The 24,737-nt window shown below is 30.2% G+C and overlaps 1 protein-coding gene across 2 annotated transcripts in view; it reads right to left on the reverse strand.

Annotated features, from left to right (window-relative positions):
• The window catches only part of Taf1 (TATA-box binding protein associated factor 1), an 80,492-nt gene that overhangs the window by 13,730 nt on the left and 42,025 nt on the right, over positions 1 to 24,737 (reverse strand). For both annotated transcript variants that reach the window (XM_067278109.1, XM_067278108.1), the window contains exons 15-33: positions 21,362 to 21,478; positions 15,679 to 15,852; positions 15,401 to 15,574; positions 11,844 to 12,034; positions 10,631 to 10,745; positions 10,412 to 10,553; positions 10,199 to 10,329; positions 10,047 to 10,127; positions 9,407 to 9,556; positions 7,787 to 7,909; positions 5,975 to 6,053; positions 5,804 to 5,900; positions 4,313 to 4,436; positions 3,705 to 3,801; positions 3,571 to 3,623; positions 1,927 to 2,063; positions 1,793 to 1,855; positions 598 to 694; positions 61 to 474 (exon numbers count right to left, since the gene is read on the reverse strand). In XM_067278109.1, coding sequence (XP_067134210.1) covers positions 61 to 474; positions 598 to 694; positions 1,793 to 1,855; positions 1,927 to 2,063; positions 3,571 to 3,623; positions 3,705 to 3,801; positions 4,313 to 4,436; positions 5,804 to 5,900; positions 5,975 to 6,053; positions 7,787 to 7,909; positions 9,407 to 9,556; positions 10,047 to 10,127; positions 10,199 to 10,329; positions 10,412 to 10,553; positions 10,631 to 10,745; positions 11,844 to 12,034; positions 15,401 to 15,574; positions 15,679 to 15,852; positions 21,362 to 21,478 — 2,559 coding nt within the window. The remainder of the gene's footprint in view (positions 1 to 60; positions 475 to 597; positions 695 to 1,792; positions 1,856 to 1,926; positions 2,064 to 3,570; positions 3,624 to 3,704; positions 3,802 to 4,312; positions 4,437 to 5,803; positions 5,901 to 5,974; positions 6,054 to 7,786; positions 7,910 to 9,406; positions 9,557 to 10,046; positions 10,128 to 10,198; positions 10,330 to 10,411; positions 10,554 to 10,630; positions 10,746 to 11,843; positions 12,035 to 15,400; positions 15,575 to 15,678; positions 15,853 to 21,361; positions 21,479 to 24,737) is intronic.

Raw genomic sequence — 24,737 nt, forward strand, 5'->3', positions numbered from 1 at the left:
AAATTAAGCACAATTTTGAAACTTTTTTATATTAAAGAACTGTAATTATTCACTACTTACATCAGGAAGATCTCTCATTTCATTCAGAATTGATTCCAAAATAATTGCTAGAGTCACCACAGGATCAGTCCTGCGTCGATTTGCCGACTTATTTGGTTTCTTAAGGTAATCGCAATGAACTACGGTACCCGCTCGACGCCTTTTCCTGACGGAAACAGCTTCTTTAGGAAATTTAAGAACCAAAGACTTCCTTCTCACTTCGTCTGCATGCTTGACTAATGTTTTCGACAAAACCACTTTAGTTTCGTCTACTTTTACTAGATCGTCGTCGTCCAATCCTGCTCTTTCCTCTTCCTCCTCTTGTTCCTCAGTCATTGCTACCTGAACGGGAGGAACGGGTGCAGCAGGCTGATAGAGTGGACAGGTTTTATTAGTCCTCATATGTCCAATAGCTCCGCAAGCTCCACATTTTAACTGGGGTATTGAAATGAATATGTTATTTGTATATTTTTAAGACTTGATCACATTTAATATTTTAAAAATTGTCTTGATATAAAAATTATTATTATAAATATAGTAATTAATAATAAATATTACCTTCAGAACAGGTTGCTCTTTCTTTGGTTTTTTCTTTGGTGGTGCTAATCTCTCTTTCTCTGCATTTCTTTTCAATCTTCTCAACTGCTCCTGTATTCTAATCAATTTGAATTTTATATATAAGAATAATAAATCATATTTTTGTAGAGGTAGATATTTAGATTAATTTACAAAGAGCTGTATATGAAATTGCATGACATGTATAGAAACCATTTGATATTGCCTTCAACCTTTTCTAGTGAATCCAGAGCTGTCTGGGAGCAAGTACTTGTTTGAGGTCATCAAACACTTCTAGAATGCAAACTATCCCTCTATCAAACTCTAAAACACAATTTCTTTCTAACAAACTTAAAAATATTATAGTATTTTTCCACCACCTTTTTCTGTGTTATACACAATATAATGTGTATAAAACAGAAAAAGATTTAAAATTACAAATTTATATGAGCAAGATTGTGTGCTAATTAAATACATTCATTGCCAGTGATGTCTCGGAACAGTCTACGTCGCATATGTCAACATCTCCTCGCGAGCATCATAATAAATTATTTGACATTTATATATTAGGTAAATGCAACAATCTTTTTCAACACATGACTAGAAACATTGCTCCTTAGAAGGCGGTGAATACTTTAACAGTTGAATCTGATTAATTCAAACCCCCTGTTATTCCACTTTAAAAAAAACACAGTTAATTTGAATTTTAAATAAAACTTTAAAAAAGAACATGTAGTCAAATGATTTATAGTGTGTCTATGTTTCAGAAATTGCCCAAAAATCTGTGTTCTGTAAATAATATCTGAGTGTAGACAGAAGAGTTCTTTAATTACGTTTTTATGATTATCTACATGTAGAATGCACACAAGTTTACCTTTAGTTAAAAATGTTTAAATGATTGAAAGATTAGAAAAGAAATTAGAAACAGAATGCAAATTGCCAAACTATATGAAATACTAAAGTGAAAACTACTTTAATTTTCAAAATGGATTTTTGAAGGTCAAACTAATTTGCAAATACCGATAATTTGGATTATTAAATTTTCTTCAGTGTTCAAACTGTATTTAAAATCGCAAGGATATGAATCAGATTCAAACTATGGTCTGTCACATTAATAAGCAAATCTTTTATAGATTGGTCTGCTGCTTTTGCAGTTTGCTTAACCTATTATTTTCTACAATATAAAACTTCAAATTACCTCCTTCTTTCTTTTCTTATTTCTTCCTTTTGATGTTCATCAAGAGTAGATGCGAACTGTTTACTGTTGTAACATAATTAAATCTTTTATTCTTTTCCAATTTTTGATAGAATAATTTAAAAATGAATGCTTACATAAAAGCCGGATCTTTAGTCGTTCGAATGCGAACGTAAGTGTCGATGACGGCGGGCTTTCTAACTGTTTCTATTCGCACGTACTCTTTCCCTTCTTGAGATTTGAAAGTTCTATAAATTTTCAAAATTCTTCCACTCTAATGCATATAAAGAGTTAATTAGATTCATTACTTATATAATATTTTATTATTTATGTACTGTACATATTATTTTAGAATTTAAGAAATAAATTTTCTAATGTTACCTTTAAATTTATTAATAAAATACAAAAATCTGATTCATTATTGAGAAATTATTTTTACAAAATATCATTTCAATTTCTAGTTTTTAATGTTAAAGACCAATTTTTGGATGATAAATAAATGAAACTATGAACATGGACCAATGGATGGACAAATAATTTTATATATTTGTGACACTTAACTTTTATTTGTTTTATATACTGAAATATATTGATTAATAAACTATTAATTAAGTAGAGAAGGTCAGAAATATATAAAAAATTACAAAGTTTTCAAAAGAGATGACATTATCCTGATCTGATAGCTGGATGGCCAAGCAATTAAGCTGGCAGCTTACCACCCTGGGGGACAGGATGAAATCCAGACAGTTTTGAAAACCCTAGGAGTTTTTTGGGAGGTGGTCCACCAGATATATCAAGCCCTGTCTCTCACCACTTGGCAGGTACAGCTGAACCCATAATGAACTTGCTAAAATAGACTCTTAGCACCAATGAAGCAGAACAAGTTTAAAAAATTATTGGCCTGGCAGTTTTATCAAACAGTACAGTAACGTGGATTAATTTTAAGCTGGCTAATTCAAATATAGTAGATTGTATTGCCACTTTCTATCAAAACTAACTTTACATTAATTCAAATTTCATTGCCCTTTCAAATAATCTGAACAAAAATAAAATGTATTATGCATTACAAATGATGTACTGTACATTACGTAAATAATGGCTGAGAAAGCTGGCTTGATAAAATGACTGTTACAACATCTTATAGTATATCTTTTCTGTTTTTTTTCTTTCAAATCTGTTATGGAGCCTTTTTGAAATATTAACTATCAAATCATTGTCTTAAACTTAATGTCATTTGTCAACTTTATTAAAAGAAAGTGTAAAGCTTAAATATTAAGATTCAATAAATATCATGCATTCTTTCTTTCTTTTTGCTACTTGTAATAAGCAAACAATACTGTCAGATTTTTAATCAGGCTAATTAATTTATGGTTATGCCTTTTAAATTAATTGGTCTGGAAACAAAGATTGGATGTTTATCACAATTGCCAATGCAGCAAGCTCAAGTCTTGCTTCAGATCTATCTTTTCTTTCAGAATATTCTAAATTTATGTATTTCTAATTATTAAATTTAAACCAAGATAGCAGCTTAATGGCCTAACTTTAGTCCAAATTACATATCTTTATAATTACTAAGCTGTATTATAGACCAAATTAAAATCCTGTGGTATCATTTAAATATTATAAGTATACAGAAGTCACAGAAAGAGGTTAGAACAGCCACAGTTTGGCACTGTGGTTCCATACTGTATTTATTGTTGTAAAAATGTAAATAGATAATATGTATTTAGTTAATAATTATTCTTAACCATAGTAATTTATAAGAAAAAATTATTATTTACCGAGTTTGAACCCATACTTGCTACCGAAGCATTGTCATCTTCCTTCTGTTTTTCTATTTAATTCAAATTTCCTTTTTTTATTTTCATAAATTCATCAAAAAGCATAAATGAACAATCAAAATAATCTTACAAACCTTTACTCTTCTTTCTATCATCATTAGTAACACTTTCTTCCCCCATAATTAATTTTTGCAGTTCTCTTCTTTCTGCCTCTTCTCGCTCATGAGAGAGCTATCAAAGAAATTTGATTAACTTAATCTCACTAAGAAAACTATTAAAAATATGATACCATAACATCTTTAACGAATGATTACATAAAGTTTATTATATAATCATTTTATTTTTGTGTAAAATATTAAGTTACCATGCATGTGGTTAGTTAAGAACCCTCACTGAAAACATCAAGTCTTGCTACATCACTGAAGTTAAACAGTATGGAGTCTGGATAGTATTCTAGTTAAATATGACTAGAATATTATCCAGACTCCATCATGCTTAACTAGAAGTTAGTTTTTAAAATGTTTTAGAAGTTCTTGATCAAATAATTATAAAATTTTTTGCGGAATTAATTAATTTGCATATGTATAGACAGAGAGGAGTCTATGAAGAAAGTTGACTCTGCTGGTATTAATTGTATTCCATTGATTGTGAATGAATGTTCAGTAATTTTTGTATTTTGTCTTCAATACTTTAAAATAACTGCACTTAATTTATAACAGTTTACGAGATACCAATACTTTACCTGAGAACTAGTTTTTTTATTTGACAACATATTCTCTATATTTTTTCCCATTTCTTCAATATCCGAATCATCTTCAGAACTAAACTCTTCATCTGACGACAATATTTCATTCGATGACAAAACTCTGAAAAAATTATTCAAACATTAAATTTTAACAATTTAATATCTTCAGAGAGAAAAAAACAATATCTGCCGTACATAACACAATAGTCTCATTCACAAACATGAAATATTTGCATAGAAAGACTCCTTACAGAAAAATGAATTGGTATAGTTAGAAGATAATATTGTTTATAAAAAAACGTAGAGAAGACTACAAAGCAATGTGACCCATGTTTGACTGCCAAGTTTATTATTACAATGATATAATCAATGTCAGGAATGTGTTAAGCAATGCCCTGGGGATGCCATGACAAAGAGTATATTCGTGCCCCATTTTTGTCTCAGCCTAATTCGTCTTTACAGCACACCATTTCAGTAGAACTCAGAAGCTCCCTGACACACAATAAATTACTCTGATTTCAATTATATAACCGAGGCAAACTTGAAAGTATCTGCATCAAGATAAAGGAAAATACTGTATTTACTTGCATATAGGACAAGGTGTGACTTTAAAGATCAAAATAAAGAAAATTAGATTTGTTAATACATTTCTAATTTTATTTTGTTTAATCACAAGTAAAATATCAAATGAACGTAAATGCACATATTCTCCTGCAAAAATTACTGGCATTTTAAACTTTAAGGAAAAATCTTGTAAAATCGACAACATAATTTCTTCATGTGAAGCTGAACAATCGGAAAGCTTTTTTGCCAATTGTTAACAGTCTAATCCACTCTCCGTCGATTACACTTATGAGTTTCTCTGAATTCTGATTTCCAAATAATCATCTGTTTTCACATGGGAATGAATTAAAACTTATATCAGGCTCCCTAGTGATTTTGGAATTTCAATCTGAAATTTTATTCAAAAGTCTTGCTTTTCTTATTGCTATTCATCTTTGCTCCTGACAATATATAAGAACGATTCAAACTACCCAGATAAAATACTTATGTTTTTAAATACAAGAGAGTAAGCATCCGGTAAAAATTGCAAATACACAGTTCACAAAAATTATTTGCAAAAACGCAAAAAATTTTTGTTTGTGCGTATAGGACGACCTAGGAATTTGAAGCTGTGATAAATGAATAAAAACCTCGTCTTATATCCAAGTAAATACATAGTTCTTCATTTTTGTTACATCATTTATTTATTTTAGCATATTTGTTTTTATTACTGATCCAATTCTATTGCTTACAAGTAACCTAGTTGCATTGTGTGTATGCTTTCCATTATATTAACACTGTTTAATATGAATACTATAAAGTTAAATTCCTGATTAAATATTTTTCTCTAATTTTTGTTTACATTCTTTACATAGTTTATATTCTGCAAACAATGATTAAAGTTGAATTTGATTACAAATTATTTAAATATTATCTGATTTATACCTGTTTTGTAATTCAAATATCCTTTGACACTCTTCTTTATATCTTTCCTGATGCTCGGCAATACTAAATCTATTTCCTCTAGCAAATTTACTCATTGCTGAAACATCATCATCATCAAAATTTAATAACAAATTACTTTTACTTAGAAATGCCTATAAATATCGAACGTACCTTCTTCTCCGGCTTTTGCCTGTTCCGTCGACAAAGTCCTTACAACATCAATAACTTCCCAACGCGAGAGCTTTTTAATCTGATTAGAAAGAATAAGAAGTGTAAAATATTTATTTACAGTTCATTTATATTTTAATAAATTTATTAATTTAAGCTTGCACCGGGTCATAAAAAAGTTTTTATTGGATAAATAAAATAAGAAATTATCTAGTAAAAATGTACATAAATTTAAGTTGTACTCAAAGAAATTTAAATATTGCAGTTTCTACTTTTTTAAAACAAAGAAAATCTGCATTAGCTGGTATATAAAATATTTCTAATTAATTAATTTTAAATTAATGATGATTTAAAATAAACACATTAAAATAGAAGGTTATGTTTCTGTACAAACACAAAGATATTAGAGAAGACAGGCCACCATTTTGTACATAAATTCAGATTTAAGTTACTACACAATGATTACTGGAATATCTGATCAAAGTAAGCATTGGAAGACATTGTAAGATATTGTTAATTGTTCAAAATACAGTAATACCTTGACTTACGCTACCCCGACTTACACAATTTTTAAATCTCGTTGATTCGTCTTTTGTTTGAGCTCCACACAACTCTTGATTACTCACTCCCCCCACACTATTGTTCTACTTACATGCTTGGATGTGTCACGCGGAATCGACGCATAGCTACAATTTATTGTGTGTTATTTATTTCTGTGTTTGTTATACCTACGGAGACTTGAGAGACTCTACTATGTCATCCAGACGAAGTAGAACTGATTCTTCTGCATCAAACAAGAAAAGAAAAACTTTATCTTTGGAATGTGAAGTTAACATTATTAAAAACTTCAATACAAAAATGAAAATTTGTGAATTGGCAAAACTTGATCCTTTAGATCCAGTTCAATCAGATGATCGAATGACGGTTGGAAACTTAACAGAAGGCCTCAGTTTAATTGAAAAAAGGTTACAAATTTCAGAATATATAGACTCCAACAAAGAGTGCATTTCTTCTACAAAACAAGATATAAAAAAATTATTAGCATGCTACGAGGAAATTTTGCAGGAGAAAAAAATCTTTGAGCAGTCAGACGAATTTGTTAGATTTTAGGAAGCCTTCTACATCAAAATAAGTTCGGTTTACGATTTTAATAATATAATTTGTTATACATATGTATTATCTAAGATTTTATTAAACATTTTTTTTTCTAAATTATTGTTTTCTTTAGTCGCCAGCACCAATTAAAAATAATTTGTATGAATTTATATGTGAAATTATATCCCGACTTACGCAAATTCGACTTACGCGGTTATCGCTCGGTCCCACCTATTGCGTAAGTTCTGGGTATTACTGTAATTAAGAAGAAAAATACATATTATTATATACATTTAAACTTGTTTTAGTCTCATTTCACTGTTGTGCCTATGTCTATCCTTCTCTTGATGTTATGTCTCTCTTCTCCGAATACAAAATATAGTATATCTAGAATGACATTTCTCAAACTTTTCACTCATGCAACTCAATATATCTGTTGTAATGGTTCTGTGACCCAAATGTTTACATTATAAAATTTTTTTTAAAAAACCTGGTAAACTGGTGTCACTGTATATTATATAACAAAATAAAATTATGCATTATCCATTAATATTTTAACACGACCCCATATTGGATTGCAACCCGCAGTTTGAGAAATGCTGCTCTAGAGGTTATTAAAGTTATTTAATTCCTACATTAAGACTCATTAATTGTTCATATTTTAAGTTTTATTCCTTTTTAAATCCTAATAAAAATTATTTCAAGTTTTAAAATAATTACCTCATCTTCGGGAACTCCAAATTTCCTTAATAACTGTTTTGCATTGCTTAAGGATAATCGGCGCAAATCTGCATCTGTACCTGTGACAGTTTTCTTTGCAGGAGGTTGACTGCTTCCTTCTTCCTACAGAAAGAAAATTTTAATAATTAAATACATTTGTATTAATTATTTAAATCTTAATAATAATAATAATAATAATGAAGTAGCATGAGGGTAATTAAAATTAATTTAAAAATAAAGCAAACATCATCTGTAGTTCCTCAGTAATTATTAAAATAGGCTAGACGAATTTCAGCGTTAACTATTATATATTATTCGAGAGTTTATTTTATCTCTTTCAAATAAACATTTGAGGGTGAGCTACTCTTTTAATTTTGGCAAGAACATATGTACATGTTGGTGTAGGTACAGTGTACTTCACACTTCGAATGATTAATTTCATACACTAAATTTGACAAAAATTCACTTTAGAATTCAAATGATGCTTCAAAGTTTGAACTGCCTGTGCTACGAAAAATGTGCTCAAAGCATAAAATAAGTTTCTGAATCAAGAATACTCTCTCAAATTAGTAATAATGTGATAAATTTCACATTTAAATCACACTTTTATGTTAAGTAACAACAGCTGTTAAAAATACTCAAAAAATTTCTGTTCAACCCAATATAACCTTTACATATTAATCATGAATCTGAAAACTGTGTGGAAGCAATGAAATCTAACAAAAGGAAGGTTGTAATATCAATGATTCAGATGAAAAAGTAACTTATCACAAAGCTTTAAAGCAGTACACGTGTGACGAATCTGGCAACCATGTTTAAGACGCCAAAGTCAACTGTGTGCAGCCAGTTAATGCAGCTTTCATTGTATTATATGTTGTTTTCATGTTTAATTTATTATTAGGGCATTTAATTGTGTTATTTTTACCTTAAATTATTATGACTTTGCTGTAAGTTTATCAAAATGGGTACCATTTAAGGTTTGGGAATAGATTAATTCACTTTCCATTGTTTCTAATGGAAAAAATTGCCTCGTATTTTGAATGATTCAGAGTTCAAACATCCTTCTGAAATGAATTAAATTCGAAATACGAGGCACCACTGTATATTGCTATACTGAAACTATTACATTTCTTATTTCTAATATAAAATAGATAAAATCAAAAAGAATAACTCTTAATATGGACTAATTTTGTTTCTCTACAATCCAAAGTTTACAATATTCTTACAAAATAACACACTTGAACAGTGATTTTTATGTTAAACTTTTTAATTACTATATTTAAGTCTACATAAAAGAATATATTATATAAAGAAAAATATAAAATTAATATTATAGATTATTCTGCTGTTGTTCTGACAAAGAAGGATCATCGGGAAACGAAAAAGAGAGAATGTGATCTCAACCCTAGAAAGAGAAAGATTCCTTTCAACTGAAGAAACTGGCTCCTTTAAATTAAAAGAGTTTAAAGGACATCATCCATGATAACAGCAAAAAATAGTAAACAATACTCTATAAAAATGTAGAGAAAGTAAAGCTCAAAAACATCTAGGAAGAGCCTGAAGGCAAGGAAGGTCAAAAAAGATGATCCAAATTAATGTTAAATTTTTAAAAATACTTACTTTTGATTGTTGAGGTTTATTTGGTATTCTAACATATGAAAAACCCTCTCCACAGCCTGTTGGATCAGCTACTCCTGCTAGTTGCAAAAGGCATTTTCCTTTCATGGCAGATATAAAAGCACGTGTAGTATTCCATGGAGCAGTTTTCACCTAAGACAAGATTATAATTACTATATACTCAGATATAGGGTACGTTCGTTAAGTCAAACAAGTTAAACGAGAATGACGTCATCATTATTCTTGTTTAGTTAGACTTTTCGAACGATTCGTTATAACTAAATGGCTGTTTCTAAAATCGAAGATATGAATGTTGCTAGTGCAGCCTTATCCAAAATATTTTTCTTAGCTTGCTTCGGATGGACAGTTATTTCAAGCATTTCACCTTTTAATTCACAATTTAAACACTCGAGTAGATCTAGAAACATCGATATCGTCAGGCGCCATTTTCTTAATGAAGTAAACTAACTCTTTCCTTCATGAGCTTCGTTAGAGTTTCGTTCGATACGTCATCACCGCAGAGCATGCACATTGAGCGAGACTACTACTTTTCGAACGATTTGTTACTAACGCGTTTAACTCATTCGACTTAACGAACGTACCCATAATAAAGTATTATGCATTCAATATAAAAGATATAAACCTCATCATCCATTTTCATTTGCATATCTTCATCATTTTCTTCTTCAGGAGCAAACAGAGATTTTTCACCGTAACCAGCATCCTGATTAAATTTTTGAATTTATGTTTAGACATTGAAATGCATCAGAATCGACCATACAAATGAAAACGAACCTTTAATCTTTGTTCGGCAGCCAGCATTCCATAATAAGCACAGCACTGTTCGGGTGAAACCATTGCTCTTATTTCTTCTTCGGTCGGAAGTCTGAACTCGGGTTTAAGAACCCACCAATTAGAATCCATTCCTAATTACAAAAATAATATATTAATGAATTATACTTTAAGTTAAATTTTATATATTAAAATATTTATAATTCAAACTCTTACCTGTCCTTTTAAAATCGGCGCATAGTTTTAAACGTTTTCGAATACTACTTTCAGAATGTGACGGGAAAGCTTTCTTTATGTCTTCCATTTTAATACGACGAGGAGTATCTTTGTTTTTCCAGAATAAACGGTAGATAAAAACCTAAAATATTTTATGAATTAGTAATTTTACATAATTTTCTTCTATTTGCATTCATTCTTATTGCTTATAGAAGTTACCTGAAGAAAATCACGAATAAAATTATTTGCTTTTTTGGAATTTGGACCTGGAACTTCAAAGAGTGGCAGTTCTTGGCCTATCGTGTATATTGTTTCGATTTCTCGAATGTAGTAACTGAAATTTAAACACAACTTTCAGCTGAATGCGACATATTAAATTCACGTAAAATACAATACACACATCAATAGCAGTAATTAATTAACTTATAATCAGTACAATGTTAATGTGATGTAGACATTAAGTTAGCTTGTTAGTCTATTATATGTCTCTATAACAAATACGTTAAACTATTTGCATTATGATAATTGTTTTGACCATAGATTAATCTTTTTAATCAAAATATAATCATAAATGATCAAATGTGAATAATATCAAATCATTTTTATGACTGATAGATAGCAATTCTAATTAACTTATAAATAAATGGATATTCAAGCATAATTTCTGTCATTATTAACCCCTCTTTCCCATATAACTAGGTGTAACTGTTGAGTAAACCATTATAATCCCTTACTTCTTTATCATAGGTTTGCTATATTCTTACACTTTTTATTAACTAAATAATCCTATATTTATAGGTATAATACTTCGTTCAGTAAGTAACATATCCAAAGATATAAAATGTACGTTTTAACCTTCAGATATTTTACTTACTGAACAAAATACTATAGAATTATTTACTTAGAAAACAGAAGCATTGTAATCTCCTAAACTATATAAACTTGTGTTAATTTATCCCCTTTCTCACTTATGAAAATAAGGGAATAAATATGAGATAGAACAGATTTTGTATATTAATTTGAACTAATGCATTCACTGTCCCCATGGGGGAGTGATATCCCTACTGTATGCTGAAAAAATTGCATGTAATACAATGGAAAATACTATTATATTAATAAAAAATTCATATACAGAATAATACAAAACCAATGGATAAAATATATTCTTAAAATAATAAATAATAAAAAACTTTTCCTTAAAAACAAACTTTTATGATGTCCACAAGGAGCATCGGTACATGCAATGCTGCAATGTAGACCATTCCAGGACCTCACAAAGAGTAGGTAATAATTGAGTAAGAAACAAACTAACATCTCCTTTCTCCATATAAGATTTTCTTCCATCCCTCTCTTCTTAAATACTTATGTAATATTTGAATATCCCCTATATAAAATTACAATTTATAAATAATTTAAAAAGAATATACTAAACTGTTGCCTTGTTCGAATGATTAGAAAGTCGGTATCAGGCATTTCGTGGTCATATATAGGTGCACGAAATAAATTGTTTTCAAATGCTTGAACACTCTGTCCGGGAGCCAAGGAACCGAGAAATGGTGAGGTATGAGCATAAGCAGTTTCTCCATATTTATATTCCGGAGCTCCAATATCTTTTCCTGGTTTCTATAAATAGAAATTTAAATTTCAACAATTTCTGTAGATTTTTTTTATATAACTAATTCTATAGAAAGACATATATACTTGTCTACAAATATCTTAGTTTTTATATATTACTTGTAGGAAAAGCAATGCAATATATCATCTTAATTATTATTGTTTTTTGATTAAACTAAGTTTTCTTTTATATATTTTGAATTGTGTACAAGAGTTAAAATAATAGCTCCAGATATAAAAGAAATCTCTTCAGCATCACGAGTATATGCAGACAATTCATTTGTTTCAGTTCAATGTTTATAGTAAGATAAATAAATTTGTTTGAGAAAGGGGCACATATAAACTACAGCAATACACAAATTTTCCAATAATGAGAACAAGAGACAAATTAGTACTATTAGTACTTGATTGCTTACTGTTCTCCCAATTCATTGTAATTCCTTCGGAATTAGCAAAAAGTTGCTGTTGAGAACAAATTACACAGGAACTCTAAGTGGAAAAAGTAGGATTATTTTCTATAATTTAATTCTATAAAGCCTTTTAAATTATAGAAGATAAACCTACTTTTCCACTCAGAAAGAGTTCCTGTGTAATTTGTTCTCAACAGCAACCTTGTGATAATTCCAAAAAAAATAAAAGAGGCAAATTAAAAATGCTATCTTGACAAATCATGTGGCAAAACACGATGCTGACGACTATATAAAAAAGTCAACATCATGCAATCTTAAGAGTGCTACTAAAATGCCTTATACTCACAAACACTAACTGTAAAATGAATATATTAATACTATTGTGACTGCATAACTAATAAAATACTCATACAATGTGGAGAGATGAACCTGAATAAATATTGAAGTAGTACCCTATATACACATCTATGATAAAATTTATCATATGTAATACATCAACCAAAGCCAAATATTATCGGGCTAGAAAATACTAATAATTTAATAAATTATTAGTATTTTCTAGCCGGATAATATTTGGCTTTGGTTGATGTATAGCTTTAAACGTATCGGGTGTAGTAAGGATGTTTGATTATCATACGTAATGTTAGTTTGTAGAAGGTTGACAAAAACTGTTGCTTGTCTAGAGAGTTCTTTCAACTTCTGCAAGGACTGAATCTCCTCATACAATAAGTTAACAAGGAGATTTAGGATAATACTCTTTATTGAGTTTGTGCATTGGTATTTTCTATTATAATATACTTCACCATAAACTGTAAACAGTCACAGAGGTTATACATATAAGCAAAGTCTCTCATTAGAAGCTTACATTATAAAATAATGTTATAATGATAGCCAATCAGAGTAATCCTTTGCTTGTAACGAGGCCAATAACATGTAACAAAAAATTCATGTTACTTTTTCAAATGTGGTAAGTGAGAAGACTACAATTTTACTAGGATTAAGGCTGAAAAGCATAAAGAGATCCATGAATTATTTAACAATGTTGCAAAGACGTTACAAAGAATGAAAATGAATTGAGGCAGAACATTCATTTCATATTATGTTGAGACTCTCCAAAGTAAGAAACACAAACTATATTAAATATGTAACTAGGTAACTAAATGAATAGAAACTGATAAATATTTATAGTTTTATATTCAAACTTTGCAGTATGTTAAAAGCAAATAAGCTAAATCAAGTGAAGAAATACAACTCTCTTGAGGTCACGGAAAGTGTTCTAGGACTCAACAAAGAATGGAGTGGAAAAAATGCAAGATCTCACGACTGCATGGCCAAATTATGAACAATTGGTGATTTATATGCTAAATAATTTCTCATTAACTTTTGGATCAAAGATATTTATGGCTTGAATAGCATTCGCATTTAATTATTACAATAATTTTGCTTTGTTTCATTGCTTACTTCCTTTGATGTAGACATTGTTTTCAAAATAAGTATAATGAGTTCACATGCAAACACCATGATGTTTAAAGTTTCATAGTACACTAGTTATAAACTTGTAAGCACAATTTCTGATGCACAAACTGGCTCTTATAAAGATGATACATATTTTATAAGGACTAAATTCCACTGATATCCATTAAACATGGGTTAATTTAAGTTTTGAATGCATACACTTAGAATAGAATAACATAAGAATTTATAAGGAGTGTGAATTTGAAACTTAAATTAACTCATCTTCAATAGGTACGATAGACTTTATAAAATATATATTATCTTTATAAAATAAAATAGTCTCTTTATAAGATAAGAAGTCTTATCCTGTATTTCCCTAACAGAATTTATACTCCTAACAAAAGAACTTATAATTTAAGCTACAGCTGACAATTATCTTGATTACAGAATTAGTTATATCCCCTCAAATTTTGCAAAGAATGTACCAGTACATTGTATAATTAGAATCTGATGTAGATACATTAAATTTTTTCACAGATAAAGTAGGTTATAATCATATATTATTAGTAATTTTTTCAAAACTTATCCCATCCCATTAAAAAGATATTTTTGCAAGTCCTTCTTGCCAGTCCATAATGTGAAAGACTGGACAGTGTGGAACTGAATATTCCACACTATTCAAGTCATTTAATGAATATTTCTGAGGATTCAAACTTCTGAGACTGTTAAAATCAAAATGTTATACATGTAATATAATATTTTATTCAAATAAATCTTGTGTAGATTCATTTGTTTTGAAATATTAAAGATTAAACATTAGCACTGATGAAATAATATAAATAAATACCAAGTAGGGTAACAAGTAAAAATATAAGACGACTATACTGATTAAAGGAGTCAAAATTTTATTGGATTGAGCATTTCAGATCCTTAGAACATGTATTGAAAATTCTAAACACCTGTTAAAGTTCTATTGAACATTTGAACCAGAATAATTCCATTCTTGTATTAAGCGCTGTTCTAGCATTCAAACTTCCTCTCAAATGTTCAACAGAACTTTGACATACAAAATTTCCAATTAGTGTTCAAGGGATAATACAGTAAAATAACATACAATTAAAGGAAATAATATCTTTTTTCAAGAATTTAAATTATTTACTTTGTTCCATTTGACTCCAACATTTGCCCCAAATGTTTTTTGCTCCATTTGACAAATCATCTTCTATTTACATAGAAATTCACATATAGATTCCAATGTATAAATTGAATTATCGATCTTTGACTTTTACAGATTGAAATCTAAATGTAAATTCATATATAATCTGAAAACGACCTGGCAAATAGGTTTTCAAAATATTTATTTGAATAAATAATTCCGCTGGAAAGATATTATTTTCCTTCATGTGAAGTAACAATAAAAAGTTGTAAAATACTTTTAAAAAAAATAAGTAAAAATCAGCTTAACTTTTGTGTTTTTAATTTCTTATTTAACAAATAAGTATAAATTTACCCTCTTATAATAGTTTTTTATCTTTGTAGCCATGCCAACTTGCATAACTAAAGGAGGGTGCTCTTCGGAATACTCCGCAAGAATAATTTCGCCATCTCTTCCTGTCAGATCTTCTGGAGTTCTCATAAAAAACATTTCTCCACCTCCCGATGCCTGTCTTTCTTGTTCCCGCAACTGTCGTAATTACATTTTAATTTATAAATTTTATTATTTAATTAATAATTATTCAAATTTTGTTTTTTATAATAAATATAAAACTATTATTAAATCGTAGTTACCTTAGCTTTCCTTCTAATGTGTTTAAGCAAAGGAATTACTCCATGAGTGCCTGGCTGAGACATTGGACCATGCGAGTATCTTTTTAACATCGGACGATGAAAACTTCGAAGCTTTAATGGACCCATGTGTGTCGGGAAGAAGGGAGCACGAAGTTCAATAGCGGGAATCGAATGCTAAATAACATATTAGTAAAGTTAATTTTTTGAAGTAACAGAATACCGTATTTACTCGCATATATGACGAGGTTTTTATTCATTTTTCATTGCTTCAAAAACCTAGGTCGTCCTATATGCACGAGTGAAAGTTTCTTTGCATTTTTGCAATAATTTTTGTAAACCACGTGTTTGCATTTCTTACTGGATGCTCACCCTCTGCTGTTTAAAAACAAAAGTATTTTATCTGGGTTGTTTCAATCATTCTTATGTATTGTCAGGAGTAAAGATGAATAGCAATAGGAAAAGCAAAGCTTTTGAATTGAATTCCAATTTGAAATTCTAAAACCATACAGGAACCTGATATAAGTTTTAATCCATTCCCATGTGAAAACAGATGATTAATTGGAAATCAGAATTCGGAGAAGCCCACCAGTGGCCAAACAGCTCTGTTGCTAAACAATGGGAGTTTGGTCATGGGTTCACACCGCACTCGGACAGGCTGGCAACGTGGAGTTTTCTGGATTTTCTCCTCATCTGTAACACCTGAATAGGGGCCAGTTCTCCTTAAAAGACCTTCCAGAAGGCATTATTTCCCTCATGTAACACCTCTATCCAGAGCTAGTAACAGAAGATGCCACTCTGATACTAACTTCCTCAAGATACACCTTGGTGCACCACTAATCCTTAACTAACCTGCACCAGGTGCTTACCGAAATCATGAATGACCAGATATGGCATGAAGAAGAAGAATTCAGAAAAACTCATAAGTGTAATCAACGGAAAGTGGATTCGACTGTTAAGAATTGGCAAAAAAAAGCTGAACAAAAAGCTAATTTGTTCACGTAAAGTTGGACAATTGGGAACGGATTGTCCAGCTTTACATGAACAAATTATGCCGATTTTACAAGATTTTTCCTTAAAGTTTAAAATGCCAGAAATTTTTGCGGGACAATGTGTGCATTTGATATTTTATTTGTGATTAAACGAAATAAAATTATAATCGTATTAATAAATCTAATTTTCTTTATTTTGATCTTTAAAGTCACACCTTGTCCTATATGCGAGATTGTCTTATAAGCGAGTAAATACAGTAATTATATTAATAATAATAATCATCATTTTAAATAAACAAAATGACATGGAAATTACATTATCTTAGCTATGTAATTTCACGTCATTCATATCATCTTATATATGTATACATTTCTCAGCAACTTATTCATTAATATGAGTTATCAGACATTTAGTTTATATGGCCAGCCACTGTTATGTCTATTATGGGCAAGTATGATGATAATGAGGTCAGTCAGCATGGTTAGTATTTTCTCTTAACCTTGCTAACAAACCTCATTATAGTTCAATGCCCAACTGGTATCGCATAAGATAGATCATGAGAATCTAAATCAGCAGAAGACCAATACAAGTATTTTGAACAGATATTTCAATATTTGTGTATTGCAAGAAATGAATATTTTAGGTAAATTAAGGTAATAAAAGTTAAAAATATAAAATATAACAATTATTTGTAAAACACTGTAATTTAATATTTTAAATATACTTGATCATGTACAGAACAAACAGCAGATATATAAGCACTTTGTGATGCATTATTGGATCTCACAGTACATGAATTTGGGATCCCAAATACATCCCGAGTGCAGCCATTTTTGAATTCACATAAGTCCAAAGAGAACTTGTACATATATTTTAAAAAATTAACAAAGGGAAGTCATATAAGGCATTTATGATCTGTCAAAATTCCTGACATTGAGATGTCCTATAAGTGCTGTTTGCAATTTGCAAAATTTGATAGTACACGTCAGTGGCGTGCCGTCATTGAAAGCGATGGAAGCGCCGATTCCACCTTCCAATGACCTTCCCTTGAATTTTATAAAAGATAAATTTTCATATTTTAACGTACTTTGAATTAATTAAAATTAATATTTTATTATAACTGCATTATGTATCTTTTACAAATTTCTATACTACAGGTGAAAAAAAAACGATAAGATTGCTATTGTATATTCGAATAATTTGGTGGCGGAAGGAATGTCGAAACCGGGTCAGTCTCCAATCAGCCAGATTATATAGGCATTAGCACATGTGGTTTACAGTGCACCAACCTCACCCGGTTTAGCTGGTAGAAGCAACACACGCGTAAAGAGTACGCAACTTTATATCCCGGAGCGGTTGTGGGCTGTTAGCCACCTGCTAGATATTCGGCCACCCTCGCCCGATTATGTTAATAACGAGGAGACTAGATCAACGGCGGGCAACCCGCGGGCCAGCTACGGCTGGCAAAAAGTTTCTATCCGGCCCGCAAGATCTTTAATAGATTATTAAATTGGAAAAATAACTAATTAATAGTTATTTTTCCAATTCTTTGTAATTTTCGAAAACGATAAAAAAATAAATGTAGTAATTAACTTTTTATTTATTTATTTCATATTTGCAGACTAAAAAAATTACGAGTCACAAGAAGGCATCAATTAACTACTACAGCGCGGAAAAAAACGTAAAATTTATTCTGGCCCATGTTATAAAAAGGGTTGCCCACCGTAGACTAGATTTATAACTTAACCCAACCGATAGGAATTTACTGGCACGTTTTTATGATAGTTCTGTATAGTTGACAGGAGTTTAAAAAAACTCCATTAAAATATTTGATATATTTATTCTGCGTTTATTCCACTCTCCCATATTATATTACTTACGGATTTCGATGTTAAACTGGTGATATTACGATTTAGTACGTCCCATCTGTAAGGGGATGCAGAAAAAACATGTACAATTCTAGTACAGTGTTAAAAATTAACTGTTACTTTGGCAGCATCATTTACAACCAAATTTAATAAATGAGACGTACAGTACATGCAATGGTACAAAAAAAAAGATCTAGAATTTATTTTCCTTAAATTTAGGATTTATATATCCATTGTCATAAAAATTTGTCTTTCCACTGTTTTCCCAACACTACAGATATTCAGGTACAAAGTAACTGGTTTCGACTTATTTCTACTTAAGAAGTGACTAAATAATTAAGAGATTAGGGAATGGGGACATAAATAAAACCCTGTTGAAAGAGCCAGAATTTTACTTCAACAAAAGCTTAACAGAACCAATCACTCGCTCAGTACAGTGGGAAACTGATTTCCGTGTACGCCTGGTATTAAAACGAATTAGTTAGAAAACGAATGACTATTAAGTTTAACATATTTAGATTTTTACAGCTATGGTGAGAAACGTTTAAAATCTACAACAACCCCGTCGCGTCCTTTGATATATACTAGTGACGCGACAAAAGAGGCATTTGACATTGACCGGTATCGGCACCCTCGGGATTTGGCACGCACACACTCACTACACACCTACCTGGACCGTCACTAGTTCCATCCATTAGCTACTCGTATCAAGATATTTGACTAAGTGGATTGTTTTAGGATTTAAAAAGTAAAGAATATTTTATGTTATTTTTATGTACGTTTCTTTACAAAGCTATATTTTAATTATAATTTTCTTTAAAAGTATATTAATACAATCGAACAATACATTGTACCAGGTATGTATATCCATCGCACATTTTATTTCACCGAGTAAGTTTTTATAATTTATTTTTAATTTTAGCCCTTATATCGTGGCTAGCGATTCAGAATGTAATTGTGATATTAAAAATACATTTAGAGAAGTCTACAGTTTTTACTGGCTTATCGAACAAATGAATACGAATGGACCCTAGACCAGTGATTCTTAACAGGGGGCCGCGGCCCCTGGGGGTCCATAAGAAGTTTGCCGGGGGCCGCCAAATTATGCAAAATTTCCTTCAGAATATAATAAAAAGAAAATTGATGTATAATCCGAATATCGTATTGAAAAGTGAAATAAGAAAGATAAAGTTTTCCTATTTAGTTTTTATTTATTTATTTTGTATTTCTTCCTACATACAACTTTGTTAGTACAGAAGAAATAAATGTAAATATGCTACTTACACCGCAGTATTTACTTCTTTTATTCCAAAGCAATTTTAAGAAACTATTAATGCTTGGAATTTTAAAAATAATTAGGAAAAATAGTAGGCTTTGAAAATTTAAATATTTTTGCAAAAGATACGCAAAATCCTTACGACAAGTGGGCGTTTTAGTTTTAGTTTAGTTTTAGCATCGACATTGGATCGATTTATCGACATGTTTCTTATTTTATTTTCTGTTAAAAATTAATGAGTTTTCATGTTTAATTGTGAAGTTTGAATGTTATTTAAATAGATAATGAAATAATAAAGTTATGATTTACATTTATTATATAAAAAATAAAGCAATAATAAAAAAATCAATTTATTATAGATAAATTATCAAATTATCAAATATAAATTATTATTAAAAAATGGGGGTCACAAAAAAATTATGAAATATTTGGTGGGCGGCGAGTATAAAAAGGTTAAGAACCACTGCCCTAGACCATCACTGACGCGCAATTAACTGATTGCCCCTGGAAGTCGGCTTCTTACAGAAACACAGCTTCCCTGTCATCAAATGTCATGGCACGCCACTGGTACACGTGGTTGTCTGAAGAGAGGATAAACATCCTGAAATAAATCCCACGTCATGTTTTATGATCAGATTCAATAACGTCTCACAAAGTGCCTATACATCTGGTGTTTGTTTTATACGAGATCAAGTACATGTATATTGAAAATATTTATAATGAAATAAAAACTATGGACTTCTATATTTGAATCTACTTCTTGGTGATTACACAGTCATTTTTTTTAATTTTAAGTTCAACAAGGTATAACAATGGATACAGTACAGGGAGTCGCTGACTTTTGCATGTAAAGTGTTTCTAAAAATTTGTATGAAAGTCAAACAATAGAGTAGCATATTGTATTCCATTCCCCAGACTATTAATAAAATCTCTTATTAAAACAACTGTGTAAATATAAGGTTAAGATAGAAAAGTTTTACTTTTTTCAGTGAATATATTACAAGGCATAAAACATTATAATCATAAACAGACAATAAAAACAAAACTGAAACTGGCAGAAAGGGCTGCTGTACAATAATGCAATATTTTCTTTGGCAGCTAAAAGTGTACAAAAGCATGAATTTGTATAGAGAGAAGCGACTTAGGGATATTGAAGTGTTATGTATAAAAAGCAAGTTTTGTCCTTGACTTTTATATAAAGTCAAGGACTTCCTATAATCCTTAAGTATAAGATTCACATTGTAATGTTTCTGCAACTAGAATAGCATCCAGACATTCAATGTAAAAAAACTTTCCGGCTGGACAAAGTAAGAATGGTCATTACTTCATCATATCTATTCATCCTGTTATCATCTGTAGTCTTCTATCATTTAAAATATCTCAAGATTGCATTATTATTAACCTTTCTTTTTGTTAATATTAATGATTCAATACTCCTCCAACAACTTGTAAAACAACATAAAATATTCTTAAAGGTTTTGGCATATCAGGAAGGAGTATCTTGTAAATATAAACTATATAATTCATTATAAAGATATTTTATTCTCACCTGTATTAAATTACCTCCAACATTTGGTTTTAATGCACTGTCTTGAGTCATTTTTGGATTATAATATTCATCATTTGATATATTGAACTGATCTTTTTCAACAGTTTGAGGCGGAGGCTTAAATAAAAAGTTTTCGATGAATTAATTAAATATTTTAATTATGATAAATAAAATTTAACATAAACTAAATAAACATATGAATTTATTTATATTATTTTATCTAGTAATGTGCTTTATAAAATTAAATAAAAAAATATATAAACACACAAAAACTCAGTTATCATTCAATATAAGCTTTCTTAATATATATTTTTAAATAATTTCTTTTGAATTATAAACTGCTGTTTGTTAAAACTGAAAAATCGAGAAAGATATGAGATATCAAAACAATACTTTAATGGCTGATTACTTCTTTTGTACTTGGTGTACACCATTGGAAGTACAGCTTGGTCACATATTATACAAGTAGTAATCAATGTTTGGTGTATCCAACAAGGGCAAAAACAATCAATTGTACATAGTTTGGCACAAATAAGGAGATGTTGAATGTGTCTGCCATTGCCTTGAGACAAGTGCACAAAGTTCATTCTTGATAACTGCTGGTGGAGTCTGACAAGCCAATTGTCATGTGAGGACTTCTTCAATTGGGACAAATCCTGTGAATGTTCAAGCCATGAGAAAGTGGCACTAGGAGATAATTGAAGTGTATGATATTTCATGTGACATAAGATCAAGCATTGTCCTGTTGGATTATAACACCAGGAAACTTCTTAAGATAGAACACCACCTCATATCCTGTGTTATGTACTGCTGGTTGGTCAAGCTACCAGCAATGTATATGAGGCAGAAACAGAGTGAAACCAAACAGAAAATCCCATACCATAACACAAAAGGTTGGTCCTTATAATGTTGCAAAATGCATTCATCTAATAGCTTTTCACAGCAGTGTGTCCATATTGAGAAACTGGTGGTATTTGCAGATATTTTATGGAATAAAAGAAAAATTGTTTCCTCTAATTTCATTTTTCTTAATTACTCTACATAATATATTTTTTTATTGAATTAGGTACACAATGGAATGACTTTTTTGGAGGATCCTACTCCAAAACATCCACAGAAACCTATGTAAATCCTGAAATCTATGGCAGAAATTCAAGATGAAATTTTCTACCTTCGAACTGGATATTGTGAAGAAGGTCTAGTAGCAGTACTACAGCACTACCTTTTATATCCATTGTGGGAAAGTTTAGTGGATCTAACTTGCACTTATCATTTGTATATGTGATGTGTACATAATCATTTTACATTATCATGGCCTATCTATCCATCCTTTAAGCCAGGGATGAGCAACCCGCGGCCCTCGGGACACATGCAGCTCACATTAATAGTTTTTGAAGCTTACATCGCATGAAATATGAATAAATATATCAATAGCTTAAGAAAGTATGCACCAAAAGTTCCAATGTTATTTTCTACAACTTACGTATGTGAATAGCTTCCCGCAATGAATTTAGTAAAAAATTAAAACAAGGAACCGGCTAACAGAGACATCAAAATTAATTTAAAACTAGCAGTGATTAATATTTAACCAAATATATCCAATATATTATGTTCACATCAGTTTCAGAAGCTAAATTAAGTATACCTATGCTAATTTATAATTATATATAAATAAATAGTTATGATTTATCTGCATTTTTTTTCCTCTTTTGTATGTGGCCCGCATCACTTCAAAAGTTTTGAAATGCGGCCCTTACATAGAAAAAGGTTGCCCATCCCTGCTTTAAGCTTCGACCCAATATAACATAGTTTGCCTAGCATTGCAATTTTAACACACAGCTTGATAAAATAATAAAATAATCAATGAAGAAACAAGTCTCAAGAACATCATAGAAAAAGTGGAAACTCAGAGAATGAAATGACATGGACATCTTCAGAGAATGGAAAATAATCATCTATAAAAGGAAATTTTTTTGACTAAACATATCAGGAAAAACACCCATGAGAAACCTAGGCATAGACAGATAGATAGAATTAAATATGATGTGGAGAAAAGAGAAAGAAACTATCAGGAGTTAAAAAAAATATACTGGTATATTGGATGAATAGGAATAAACAGAGTATTTGTAGCTAGTTACCACTGCATAAAAGATGAAAATATATATAATAAAATAGGGAATCAAAATATACATATATAGGAAAACTTTGCCTTTACAAACTAACTCATTCTTAGCAATAATTTGTAAAGTGGAAGTTCATAAAGTAAGGTATAAAACTATATAGAAAGCAATGAATAAAATGGAGTTATGTTCTAATGTAACAAAATTCTGTATAAAATCTTTTAAAACAGAGGAAGAATAATGAAATGAATTTCTTAATTAAAGGAGAAAAAATAAGTAGCACAGTATATAAAATAAAAACGAAATGTATAAAGAGCTTCATTCTTTTGACAACAATGATGCATTCTCTTTTGTCAGCAATGCTCTTCTTATCTCAATATATTTTGTGGTAACAGTAATGAGTCTTCATTAAACTAAAAGCAAGTTTAAAACTTCTTTTTTAATCTGGATCTTCAGATTCAAAAATTTCTACTGCCTTTTCAAAAAGTTTAAAAGTTCCGTTAAAGCATTTTTCTCTTAACAATTGTTGAAACTGGATGATTAAATCTGCAACAGACACTGTTATAACTAACAAAAAAACTTTAATTTACACAAAAGAAGGAACACTACAACTTCACACATCTGAAGAGGAAAAAAGGCGGGAAAGAAGACACACACTCTGCTACCAGTGTTGAAAAAATAAGTTTTCTACATTTTCATGATCTGTCTATAGGTGGCAACACCGATCGTTTTTGGCTGTGAGCTCCCTCTACTTCTTTGTCTTCTTTCCCGCCTTTTTTCCTCTTCAGATGTGTGAAGTTGTAGTGTTCCTTCTTTTGTGTAAATTAAAGTTTTTTGTTAGTTATAACAGTGTCTGTTGCAGATTTAATCATCCAGTTTCAACAGGTTATGAGCCCAGATCGCTTTAACTGTGCGATGGAACTTTCTAGACTTCACATTAGATATTTAGAAGGCAAGTCTAACTGGTCGACTTGGAAATATAAAATTTGCATCGTGTTAAGGAGTATTCCTGGTGCAATGGACGTTGTTGAAGGAAAAATTTCGAAACCGGAAGAATTAGATTCCGACGCTTCAAAGGAAAAAAGAACAAGGTATGAGAAAGAACTATTAAATTTTACTAATTACGACAGTAGTGCCTTGTTAGTTCTAACTTGCAATTTGTCTGAAGAAACCTTAAAGAAAGTCATGCGTTTTACGACAGCACGAGGCGTCTGGTTAGAATTACATAGATTATTTGAAGGCGTCTGTGAGGACAA

Source organism: Centruroides vittatus, unplaced genomic scaffold (assembly GCF_030686945.1).
Source record: "Centruroides vittatus isolate TY-2023 unplaced genomic scaffold, ASM3068694v2 contig_790, whole genome shotgun sequence".
Lineage (NCBI taxonomy): Eukaryota > Metazoa > Arthropoda > Arachnida > Scorpiones > Buthidae > Centruroides > Centruroides vittatus.